This window comes from Amblyomma americanum, chromosome 11 (genome assembly GCF_052857255.1).
Source record: "Amblyomma americanum isolate KBUSLIRL-KWMA chromosome 11, ASM5285725v1, whole genome shotgun sequence".
In the NCBI taxonomy this organism is placed as follows: domain Eukaryota; kingdom Metazoa; phylum Arthropoda; class Arachnida; order Ixodida; family Ixodidae; genus Amblyomma; species Amblyomma americanum.
In genome coordinates this window covers 52,489,909-52,502,847 of record NC_135507.1, presented here as the reverse complement: position 1 = coordinate 52,502,847, position 12,939 = coordinate 52,489,909, and the positions used below count along the sequence as shown (strand labels likewise).

Below are 12,939 nucleotides of genomic sequence, written 5' to 3'. Positions count from 1 at the left end.
GCCTTGGCACAAGGTATTCCACTCTACTCAAGGTGAAGTCAACTACCCACTTCCCAAACATTTCACCTAGCAGCAGATCACCAGGCCTGGGCAAAGCTTGTACCCACTGTATCGCCGGGTGGGTACCTGCTGGCATTGAGGATCAAACCCCCACCTCCCACATACGAGGTGGATTGCTCAAACCACTAGGCCACCGCCGCGCTTCAACGGAAAATGCCCCATAAAAAGAAAGTGCTGAAGCACATGAATGCAGTCCTTGTGTTGGTAGGAATATTACCTCCCCCCCCAACACTCCCTTTCATATTTTGTATTATTTCTGCCTTTCTAACTGCCACTATGAATTGCCGCCCTTGAACTCAAGAACTCACCGTTGGCTAAGGGTCTAAACAATGTAATTTCTGTGTTGTACACATGCAACATGAACAAAACGTGAAACTGAAGCAGTGCTAGGAAGCCAGAGCTCATCATCTCAATCTGGTGCCAGCGAGGGAAGATCCCCGTCAGGATACACAGCACCTATACTGGCTGAGCAAGCAGAACTGCCAAGAACAGTCAGCGTGAAAGCAAAATTTATTTGGTGAAAACCCGGGCAATAGCCAGCCACCTTTAGGATGAAAACTGCGTGACAAAGGCAGTTTTTTGCAGTTCTGTAAAGTGCATTATTTCGAGCACGCTGTCGGTAGTGTCGGAAGCAGAACTGCTCCATAATGGTACAGGTCTCCGAGGCTTGTTTCAGTGTGTGACACGATAGCGCTAGAGCTTCTTTGTATGTGGTGCCGCACATGAGGAGGCATTACCACACAAACTGCGAACAGCACGTGACGAGCGTGGAGTTTGGGCACGCTGAAAGAACGGAAGTGCCACGTGGACGGAAGCAAGGGAGGCGCACATTGACGCCTTCGAGAAACAAACAAAAAAAAACAGCGGCAAGGCAATTATCATTCTAAACAGCGTGCAGCTATGCGCTAGGCTGGTTGGCTGATATACGCAGCCACAGTGGGCTGGCGGCGAAGCCCCAAAAACGAAACTATGTGGCCGGCCTCTCTATCGGTCTGTCGACAAGTGCCCGTCGGTCGTCAACACTTCTGCCATTGCGCACATGTCAAAAGGGCGCGGGAGGCAATTTAATATTCAGTTTAAGCCTGAGGATGAATATTTGGCCGAATTAACCGAAGCCACCCGCAGGGCGTCTGAATAAGCACGTTTCCGACACCACTGACATACACGGGCGCTTGGCGGGAGTCTGGCGATAGTCCGAATTAATGAGGTTTTACTGTATGAGCCTGCTCTGTGGGAAGTGCTCTCCCGTCCCGCAGAGCAACGTGCGCCCAACGTTTGCAAGAGACTCGAATGACCAGAATGGTGCAGCAGGTACAACAAAGACTGACCCTCTCCCTGGCAATGTGCTCCTTGACTTGCTGCCTGTACTGTTCGGTCCGCATGTGGTTCAGCATGGCCATGTACTGCGCCCGAAACTCGTTGAGCATCGCCTTCAGCTCGGGGGGCTCGGCCAATGGCGTGAGCGGGCGCAGGGGAGGACCCGTGCCCATCGTTGCTGCACCGGGCATGGCCCCTGCTGCCCCGGCCACCCCATTTGCCGAGGTCTCCGTGGGCGGCTCGGTCTTCACCGTCACCTCCAGGAAGCCCGTTGGCATTTCATTCGAGAGTGAACCTTCTTCCGGAGCCAAGCCCCCCAGCTTCTGGTCGACACAGCCGGGCGCAGGCTCTGTGTGCATGGCAGCTGCAGGGACAACAGAGCAATGTAAGGCTAGTAAAGAAAAGAAAACATCACTTGCAAGTGGTGTTTCGGAGAAGCGACTTATCAATGAAGTTTGTACTCTGACATTCCCAACTACAAGCTTCTCGGTGAAATGGCGAGCGTATTTTCTTCAAAGACACACTTCGGCCACTTTGAGAAGAACTAATTTCCAATTATTTTGTGCAGTTAACGATAAGCTCACGTTTTGCATTTCATAATGACATTAAGAAATATGAAGCTGCAATGCTGACTCGTTATGTAATACGTGAAATTCGTAGCCCGAAAGATTCTCTAAAAATATCCGATAATACAGGGATGTGATCAGGTACCGAAGAAAGGCACCAATACCTTAAGAAGCTTCCAGAGCCAAAAATCTTCAAGCAAGTTTCCGTGGCCTGCATAGCATCTACACTGCTCATGCAATGCTTGGGTACAAACAACAGTGCTCACTGGGGCCAAGGTAACCAGTGCGTCCTACCAGAACTAAAGAAGAAAAACACGCACAGTAAGTCAGTTCACTGCTCACCAGCGCTGGATGTGCTGAGCACCGTTTGGGCATGCAGGAGATCAAGGCCGCTGAATTTCATTGGCTTGCGCCCCACGCGCCGGTTGTTACGCTGAGGCGACTTCTTCGGCCGGCCTGGTCCCTTGCGCACCTCAACCGATGCCACCGATGATGCCCCTGAACTGAGCGCAGACGACTTCTTGCGTCGCGGTGTACGCCGAGGAGCCTTGGGCCGTCTCTTCACAGGCTCTGCACGAAAACAGGCATCTCCTGTGCCCGTGCAGCAAAGACAGCTGCAGCTGTAGCCTAACCTTTCTCTTCTCCTATGTGTAGGCATGCTGAAAACGATCCTTACAGGCCCTCACAAAGTACATGCATGTAGATGAGGATGAGGACCACACTATCCTTCCAGTGCAATGCGTGCTATCATTGTTGCAAGCCACACCACTGCCATAATATTAAATGAAAACGAAGCTATTGTAACTTCTTATAATGACATCGTCTATTAATAAGCACTGCTAGTTTCGTTCAGTACATCACCTACACCTTTAAACAGCTATCTGCAGCTAGTGGGAGACAAAACAAGTTCAGCACTTCACAGATCCGTGCCATTTCTTGCGACAGTTCCTCGAATGCCCAAGTTTCATTCCTCCCTGAAAATGTTTAAGTGCAGTACTTTACTAAGTCATGTGCAGCCTCCAAGGTTTTAAAAAACATTGTGCAACTGTCAGTGTCGCTACCTTAGGGAACAATGCAGCAGACGATGCTTGCACTTCACGTTTTTGGTAAACATTAGGAAATTTCCCTGTTTATCGTCACTATGAGGTGCTAAAACGTCGCACGATCGCCAGTCGCACAATATTATTTAAAAAAAATCTTTGAGGGTGCACATAACACTGAGAGCTACATTTATCATTCCAAACACTGCAGTTTCATTCAGCCCGTATAATCATTCTTCTGCAGGTTCTGCTTCTCACGGCGGTGCACCAAATGTGCAAAACCCAGCCACGAACCGTTTTCGTCATTGCTTTCATGTCCACTGCTCAGCGCGGACGCACTGCCCTGCTTGGTGCCCGGCATTGGTCCCTTGTTGTTGCACCAGTCGGACCAGGCCCGGCGCGTCGTCGGTCCCATCACGAGGCAGTCGTCGATGCGCGAGTCGTTGGATGACGAGTCCTGACTCAGGCTCCCATTGCAGATACTGCCATTCATGGAGCGCATCCCATGGCCACCACCATGTCCGTTGCTGCGGCGACTCCGAGACGAGTTGTTGCTCGCTGAATCGTCATCCTGGGGCAGGAAGGCAGCAGCCAGGATGATTTCGTACGACTGTGCGATCCGCGATGACTTTTCTTCACACACTACTACCAATACATCGCTGTGCTTCGTGCGAAACCGCAGAGCATTGCCAACTGGGCTTTCAGCTCTTATGCAACTGAAATGTGCTGAAAACACACAGAGGGCTGACTCACTGCTGGTGTTGCCATACATTTTCTCTTCATGTCCTTTCAGTATCTCCCACCTGCTATTCCAAATTTCGATTGTGGTGGCCATATATATATATATATATATATATATATATATATATATATATATATATATATATACACATACAGGCTGTCTGAATAATTCTCTTGATTTAAATGAAAGGATCCAAGAATACAATTAAGCTAGTTGACATACTGCAGGCACAGTAATTACTGTACAGCTTGTGGGGCAAGCAGAGCAGTTGAGTTTACCTTTGTTTCTCCTCGATACCTGTGTAGCCGTGCTGTTATTATTAAGGCAATGCTGAATACAGTGTTCAGCCAACACCTTCATTACATAGCACAACTAGCTACACCCTCAGGTAAGAAGCACTACCTTTCTCAGAATACACACCCTGTGCAGCTCACACCTTAAACCGTACTTCCCACTAAGCAGCCAAACCAAGTAAAGGAAATACAGGCGATCGATCATTCCGATTGATAAGGTGTGGTATGCACTAGCAGTGGCTCCCCTTCTCCAATTCCTTCTCTCCAGTTGCCCACATCCGTATTTGTCCTCCTCTCCACTTGCCTCATCCTGACACTTTCCCCACTGCACATTCCTCCTCTTCAGTTTCATCCTTCACTATCCTCCTCTGCACTTCCTTTGGGGTTTCAAAACTCCAACACCGCTGGCTTTTTGCAAAGTGTCGCTACTAATGCTAGCGCAGTAATAAAACACAAAGGCAGGAATGGACAGGCATAAGATGTCGTGACCTCCTCAGAAGCCTATCAACAGAGGAGCATGTTTTGCTTATGGCTCATGCCTGGCTATACACCCTCATGCTCTGCAACTTGTTTAAGGAAGGAAGACTTCTCAATTGCAAGACAACACAGCACTAACACTGTAACTTAAGAAGTTAAATTGGCCTTTCCATCAAATTTGAAAATATGATGTACAAGGAAACAAATATTCTATGGCAATAAGCTCAGAAATTAACAAAAAAAAGTGAAAGTTCAACAGTAGAAGTTAAAGATGTAAATTGGAAGGCATGTTTTGTCATCATCTGAGAGAGAGAGAGTACAGCTATTATTTTTTCACGGTCAAATCAACAACCAGCAAACCTACACATGCCACTCGTACTGACGTTATGCAACTATTTGGCATTACAACCTCTTAGCACGAGCAAGGATATCAATTCATCAGGTCCCACCACAAGAGAACTAGAAAGAAAGGTTCAGAAAAAAAAAAAAAAGATGGAAAAGTGATGCATGAATGGTGACTCATCTCAGCACAGGTTGTATTGCAACAAGTGCAGCCAAAGTCATTTCGCAGCTTATCAAACCGATTTCCACACGACTTCCAAGAAACAGCACCGGATTCTCCGTCTGATTCCAACCAATAAAACTACAAGTGGGTATGGGCAAAAGACGGTGTCATTATGCCGCGAGATGCCCTCTCCACCACAAGATGCACTTCAAGGTAATACTGCCTCAGTGCCACTTGTGTGCACATGCACTGTGGAGTGCAAGCTATGCCTGCTCCTAAGACTCCCAAAACACATCATCTGCAAAAACCATGTGCACTGCCTGTACTAAATGCACCTCAAGCTGACACCACATCACAGTCCCATGTATGTGTACATGGGACTTCTCAAGCTTCACAAGGTTCTCCTGTTCCCTAAAACTTCTGGAAAGCGTTATATTTAAAAACCACGTCATACACAGCCTATACCTACTAGGCTCAAGATGATGCCACGCCAGCCACATGTGAGTGTATACATTATAGCATGCAAGCTGATTCTATTATCTAAAAAAGTACACAATCTTCAAAAACCGTATGTCATGCATTGCCTGTACATACTAGACTGACGCCACCTCACAGTCATGTGTGCGTGTATCTGGTGTAGCATGCAAGCTGCCCCCGATCCCTAACACTCCCTAAACACATTAGCTCCATAAATCGTCACGTAACACCTGTACATATTCTGCAGCACCTAAACACATTCAATTAGTTCCCAAATCCCTCTTAAAAGTGTTTAAGGGGCCCTGACACACGCTTTGAAGATTACACTTGCGAGATCATGTTGCCCAATATTTCCAGCCAACACTGAACGTAAACACGTGTCAAAGGCAGTACAGTCTTGTACAATCCAGAGCTGGCAACATTTTTGTGGCCATTTAAAGGACAACTCCGGAGTTTTTCCAAGATTTTGAGTTAGTTACTGCATCACATTCCTTAGAGTCCCTGTCTCTGGCCCAAGAAACAGTTTTTCAAAATACCAAGTACTACTATTATAACTATTATAAAACAGCAAAAAGCAGCAAACTGTAACCAAAACTCTGTTCGCAGCTAGGGACAATGCTCCGGTTGATGCAGTGATGACGTCACAGACATTATTGAAAAAGCACTCAAACACGCGTTGAACGGCTGAAGTAACAACTGAAAATGACTATTTACTAAGTGCCTAAGATAACCTAATACAAACCTAAGAATTTGTTTTTCATGTCGGAAGAGGGCAATAACACGCGATTAATGCTTGTATGTCACAAAGGCAGTGTTGCTTGTAGAAATCCCCTGAACTAAGGCCACGAAAACGGTAAACTTCAAAATGATTTGCACAGGAATTGTTGCATGGCTGCCAAACTTGGTGGAAATGATCAGGACAGGGAGGAAAACCTAGTGCAAGTTTTATTAGAGAACCTGAATCTCTAAAAATCCCTGGACTTGCCATTTACCTACGCTACCCTATGGACACATTTATATATACATGCCCAAGTAACCTATAGGAATGGATGCCCACACAAGCATCCATTCTAATGCCCGCCTAGAAAACATGACCAACGATGGCATATCCTCAAGAGCATCTATACAACAATAAACAGTCCTTGAGGTACAAGCCTACCTGGGTCACATTTTCACTGCCATGGGGTGAATGTGCGCTTCCAGCTACAACGTACTACAACAGTCACGCCAACGAGAATAGGTGTCATATGGCTACCACTGGATACGGTGTACAAATATAACATGTCATTAGGTGAAGCTGACCATCATAACCAGAGTTCATCTGTGAACCAAAATATTTTACGACTTCATAAAAAATATGTAGCAGGGCCCTTCTAGACCGACCGCAAACAAGGTCTCTTCCCTTCTAACATCCTTAAGTGCTAAGCAGTAGAGTAAGTGGACTTTCATAATGTATTTTTCCTTATTGAAAATTTCAGCTTTTCTGTTAGCTTGGTACAGAATGCCTCCTTTCAAAAATTGCTGTCCACCAGCAGAGAGCGAGCAGTCATCGAGAGCCTACAAGCTACCATCGCAAGGCCCTCCTCGGAAACAGACGGGCTATCCTTAAAACACGACTGCGCAAGTTTTGCCTGCAGGTTCTCTCTACTCTTCTATTCACACGATAGGAAAAAAAAAAAGCGGGGGTAATCTTAACAGTAAAAGTACACTAGTCAAGAGGACGTTCACAAGATGCAAAAGAGCCTCACCCTCAGCTTAGGATTCTTGAGGCGCTGAAAATACTGCTCAAGCTGAAAAGGTCGGTAAAGAGAAAAAAAAGGCGATTCCTCTGTTAACACACGCCACTCTCGTCACACCTCTCACCTGGTACGAGCACAAGCGCTGGCAAGGCATCATTGCTTCGTGCCAAACATCGCCACGCCATCAATCGTCACCACCTCCTCCAAGCCACCACCAGATCTCGTCACCACCTCCCTCTGGCACCGAGCAAACACCACCGCCACCCGCAGCGCCGCCGCGGTGGCATGGTCTCAGTCCACTCCTCCTCCTCAAGACACTGCCGCTCACAGCAAGGCAAGTGTTATCACAGATGTGAAAACTTTTTCCTTCTGCTCAGCTTGTCGGCATTGCGTAACGAATATTTCATATTTCTATCAGTCTGGTGCGAGTAATTTAACGCATTTACTTTCTTTTTTTTTGCCACCTGTGCTGTGATGAAAGGAGCTAGCACCCGAGAAGGAAAACTCCAGTGCTTCAATGTGGGAACAGGAAGACACAGAATGTATATAAGTTGCAAGAATATCGCTTCACATTACTAACGCATTTGTTTGCACACGCATCTGGGAAAACAAATAATTTATAACAGTCCATTTTTCTTGATGCCAAGTTCGGCAATACGATCCAATTAATTGCTTTAAACACCACAGTCATCTGAGGCAGCATCAATCAACGCACCACAGCTGACTGCAGTTGCCACCTACCAATGTGCATCCCAGATAAGACGCCTCTCTCAATGGTTTCTGCAGAGTTATTTTATGTCTTTTTGAGCAGGTGGCAGCACTGGGTAATTCAGTCAGCAAGATTTCTAGTGCCAATAACAATGAGTGCAGTTTCTTGCTGAATGCATGCATCCAAGACTACCAACATCCAAGCGTGGAATCGAAACAAGATTGGACCATAATATAAAATTCCGTCAAACCTTCAAGCATAAACAAGGCAGCAGTTTGTATGAAACAACTTCTCTTTAAAATTAGAGCGTTCACCCCAAAAAAGTACTGCATGGAGTAAAACTAGTGGTTAAATATCTTTTCCATAATTTCGGGCCCATTTTTACAGTCAGGCTGGCAGCACATCTGCAACCAACATTCAACATGCCGCAGTGCAGATTAGGTACACACTTCTGTCCCCATACAAGTGCATGCGCAACGCTATTTTGCAATAATGCCGCCTGATAAGCCACGTCATGTGACGCACATAAAAATAATCCGAACTGACATCAACGCGGTAACAGGCCCCCAGCTACAGTTGTCTCATGGTGCAATTTGAATACAGTTAAAGCAGGATGACGGTCAAAGCAAAATTATGACAACTGGCATTGAGGGTCAACTGAGGGCTGACGGCAACGAGGGTCAAATTAATGCACTTAAACCGTAAAAACAAAAGTTTGGCGGCGTTTCCAACAGTTGCACAGTGTGACAAACGGCAACTTGAGACACAAGTAGCAGACGCAAGCTGGGCCGAACCAAAGCAAAGTGCTCACAGCAAGGCCTACTTGTGGATAAGGGAAAGCAACCATAGACAGAGGACAGTTATCGCAGCTTCAGGGCTCAGTGAGAGGAAACTCCATTGCGCAGCTAATGCGGTATTTGAGAAATACACACCCCTGAAGGTACCCGACTGAAGTCATGCACTTGAATAAGTATGTGTAGTTCCGTAAAAGCTTGCCACAAAAAAAATAACAAAAACTGCACGCGTAATTATTAAAGACTAAGAGTTTCAGGACACAATAGGTGGCTTTCTGAGGTCCCCCGCAGAGATCCTCCCAGCTGCTCTTCTACATTACTGTTCTACAGCTTCAGCTAACATGTTCCTTTGAATCAATCGCTGAGCTCCATAATTACAACAATAAAGGTAGGTCTAATTGGCTTCCGGGAACGAATGTCTTGGTTCGTCCCTTTAAGCAGTGGTTATGTAACCACCTCTGTCCTCAGCCTATTTGTTTATTCACTCTGCAACAGCCACAGCTCCAGCATAAAGAAAGCCCATTGACACCTCCGCACTGCTATTCCATTTTAACCAGCGTCTGTGCTCCAAACAAGACCGGTACATTTTGTCACTGCCTCATGGAACCCCTGTTTACACCTCCATCAATACACCACCATAGCCTAGTCATTTGCAGTATTTCTCACTGAACACTGCTGAAATTCCTAGGGCCTTGCCATGTGCTATTTAAGAAAAAAAAGAAGAGTCCATTTTTGAAATGAAGGCGGGTGGTGGCAGGTTCAAAAAAACACCGCTGCCACCACCTCAAGAAACAGTCACTGACCTTGGTCCGGTCTATGATGTGGAGGTAGTAGGACACCGGCTTGCCCGTCCAAGAGACCGAGCCTTTCAGAGGCTGGATCTCCTTGACGTGCATGATGGTCCCAATGTCTGGCATAGGGAGCAGCGACGAATGGGAGAGGAAAGGAAGCACACACACAAGCAGTGAAGCGCTCACTCTTATACTGGTCTTTTTTATTAAATTTCTTGTTAATATTTTTTCCCTTGCAAAATGTGAAACAATGCATTCCCACTCACCACTCAAGTTCCTGTCCGTAATGCGGAAGTTGAGTGGACAAAAGGACTTGGACGAGACAATCCGCGAGCCATCCTTCATCTCGGCAAACTTCTCTTTCAGCTGCAAAGTAGGACATGAAAAAAGGGGGCACAAGTTGCTACCCAAAACTGAGGCAGAGTACTGTGCACGTGCGACTTGCCAATACCCGGAATCTCACTTCGCACGTCATCATCATCAGCAGCAGCAGCCTGACTACACCCACTGCAGAGCAAAGGCCTCTCCAATTAACCCAGTCCTTTGCCAGCTGCACCCACCCTATGGCTGCAAACTTCCTAACCTCACCTGCCCACCTAACCTTCTGCCGCACCCCACTACGCTTACCTTCTCTTGGAATCCACTCTGTCACCCTTAAGGACCAGCAGTTGTCTTGCCTACGCATCACATGCCCTGCCCAAGGCCATTTCTTCCTTTTGATTTCGACTAGGATGTCATTAGCTCGCGTTTGTTCCCTCACCCACTCAGCTCGCTTCCGGTCTCTTAACATTACACCTATCATTTTTCTTTCCACGGCTCGCTGTGTTGTCCTTAACTTACGCTGAACCCTTTCCGTTAGCCTCCACGTTTCTGCCCCGTAGGTGAATACCGGCAAGATACAGCTGTTGTACACTTTTCTCTTGAGGGATATTGGTAAACTGCTATTCATGATCTGATAGAACCTGCCATATGCACTCCACCCCATTCTTATCCTTCTAGTTACTTCCCTCTCATGATCCGGATCAGCTGTCACTATCTGCCCTAAGTGGATGTATACCTTTACCACTTCCAGCACCTCGCCGCCAATTGTGAGCTGTTGCTCCCTTGCTAGACTGTTGAACATTACATTGATTTTCTACATATTAATATTTAGACCCACCGTTCTACTCTGCCTGTCTAACTCACTGATCATGCTATAGATATCTTCCAGCTACCGTAGTTATCCATAAAGTCGCATGTGTGACTTGCCAATATCCAGGATCTAACTGTACATGCATGACTTGCATATATCTGGGATCAAACTGTGCACGTGTGACTTGCCAATATCTGGGATTTGACTGTGCACGCGTAACTTGCCAATATCCAGGATCTAAATATGCAAGCATGACTTTCCAATATCTGAGACCTAATTGTGCAACTGTGCACGCATAATGTACCAATATCCAGGATCTAACAGCGCCCGTGTGATTTGCCAATATCCGGTATCTGACTGCACACGTGTGACTTGCCAATATCCGGGATCTAACTGTACATGCATGACTTGCATATATCTGGGATCAAACTGTGCACGTGTGACTTGCCAATATTCGGGATTTGACTGTGCACGCGCAACTTGCCAATATCCAGGATCTAAATATGCACGCATGACTTTCCAATATCTGAGACCTAATTGTGCAACTGTGCACGCATAATGTACCAATATCCAGGATCTAACAGCGCCCGTGTGATTTGCCAATATCCGGTATCTGACTGCACACGTGTGACTTGCCAATATCCGGGATCTAACCCAAGCAGCACAGGTAATTGGCCTAATTTTGGAAACCGTTGATTTTGCACTGGTCCTTTGTACGACCCAATTTGGCCAATAGATTTCCAATATTGGGTTGATTATCTGTGCTGCTTGGGAACTGTGCAAGTGTGACCTGCCAATATCTGGGATTTACTGTACATGCGTGACTCGCCTACATCCGGGATCTAACTGTGCACATGTGACTTGCCAATACCCACAATCTAACTGTGCACATTTGACTTGCCAACATCCGGGATCTAACAGTGCACGCGTGACTTGCCATTATCTGGATCTAGCTGTGGATGAGTGACTTGCCAATAACTGGGACCTGACTGTGCACGTGTGACTTGCCAATATCCGAGATCTAACTGTGCATGCATGACTTGAAAATATCCAAGATCTCACAGTGCACGTGACTTGCCAATATCAGGGATCTGACTGCACACGTGACTTGTCAATATCCAGGGTCTAACTGTGCATGTGTGACATGCCAATATCCGAGATCTGACAGTGCACGTGTGACTTGCCAATATCAGGGATCTGACTGTGCAGGTAACTTGACAATATCCAAGGTCTAACTGTGCATGTGTGACATGCCAATATCCGAGATCTGACAGTGCACGTGTGACTTGCCAATATCAGGGATCTGACTGTGCAGGTGACTTGACAATATCTGGGATCTGACTGCACGCGTGACTTGCCTATATCCAGGATCTAACTGCGTGACTTGTCAATATCCAGGATCTGACTGCACGTGTGACTTGCCAATATCTGAGATTAACTGTATTCGTGACTTGCCAATAGCCGGGATCCGACTGTGCACGCGACTTGGCAATATCCGGGATCTGACTGCACGTGTGACTTGCCAATATCTGAGGTCTAATTGCACGCATAATTTGCCAATATCCGGCATATGACTGTGCATGCGATTTGGCAATATCCGGGATCTGACAGTGCATGTGTGACTTGCCAATATCCGGGATCTGACTGTGCACATGTGACTTGCCAATATCCCGGATCTGACTGCACGTGACTTGCCAATATCAGATTAACTGCAAGCGCGACTTGCCAATATCCGGGATATGACTGCACCTGTGTTGGGTGTTGGGTGTTGGGTTTTATGGCACATAGGCAGCTAAGGCCATCATGCGCCAAACTCAAGGTGTAGAATTGGCTTTCTGTAGAATGTTTACGAATATCAAAAAATGCCGATGGCGTAGATGACCTAAAAACATTGTGCTGCCTAGTAAAAGAAGAGAAGAAATTTGGAAATCGCTAATGGTAAAAGCCTTAAAGAAGGCCAGGCAGCCTTAGCGGCTATCCTTGGCTAGGCAAGGATCCTGAGGCTCCCAACCAATCAAATAAAAAGCCTCAGCCTACTTCTCAGGAATGAGAAAGTGGCTGAGGTGTATCATGTAATAAAGGGAACCAGTGGTTCAAAAGTTACAGTTTTTCGAGGACGCCCGCTGCTTTTAAAAAGCTAAAAACGGAGGGTATGTTAATAATGGCATTATCAGCTAAGAGCAATGTTGGGTGAAAAGGAATGTATTCATGATAAAATTGAGTGAAGTACTTTTTTCTTAGTTTTTCTAGTTTCACACATGAGAATAAAATGTGGTTAACAGTAAGTTCTTCTCCGC

The 12,939-nt window shown here is 46.4% G+C and overlaps 1 protein-coding gene across 1 annotated transcript in view; it reads right to left on the bottom strand.

Annotated features, from left to right (window-relative positions):
* The window catches only part of gpp (DOT1 like histone lysine methyltransferase grappa), an 83,168-nt gene that overhangs the window by 20,322 nt on the left and 49,907 nt on the right, over positions 1-12,939 (bottom strand). Inside the window, 6 exon segments of the mRNA XM_077643021.1 lie at positions 1,389-1,741; positions 2,286-2,513; positions 3,278-3,554; positions 7,226-7,267; positions 9,523-9,629; positions 9,777-9,876. Coding sequence (XP_077499147.1) covers positions 1,389-1,741; positions 2,286-2,513; positions 3,278-3,554; positions 7,226-7,267; positions 9,523-9,629; positions 9,777-9,876 — 1,107 coding nt within the window.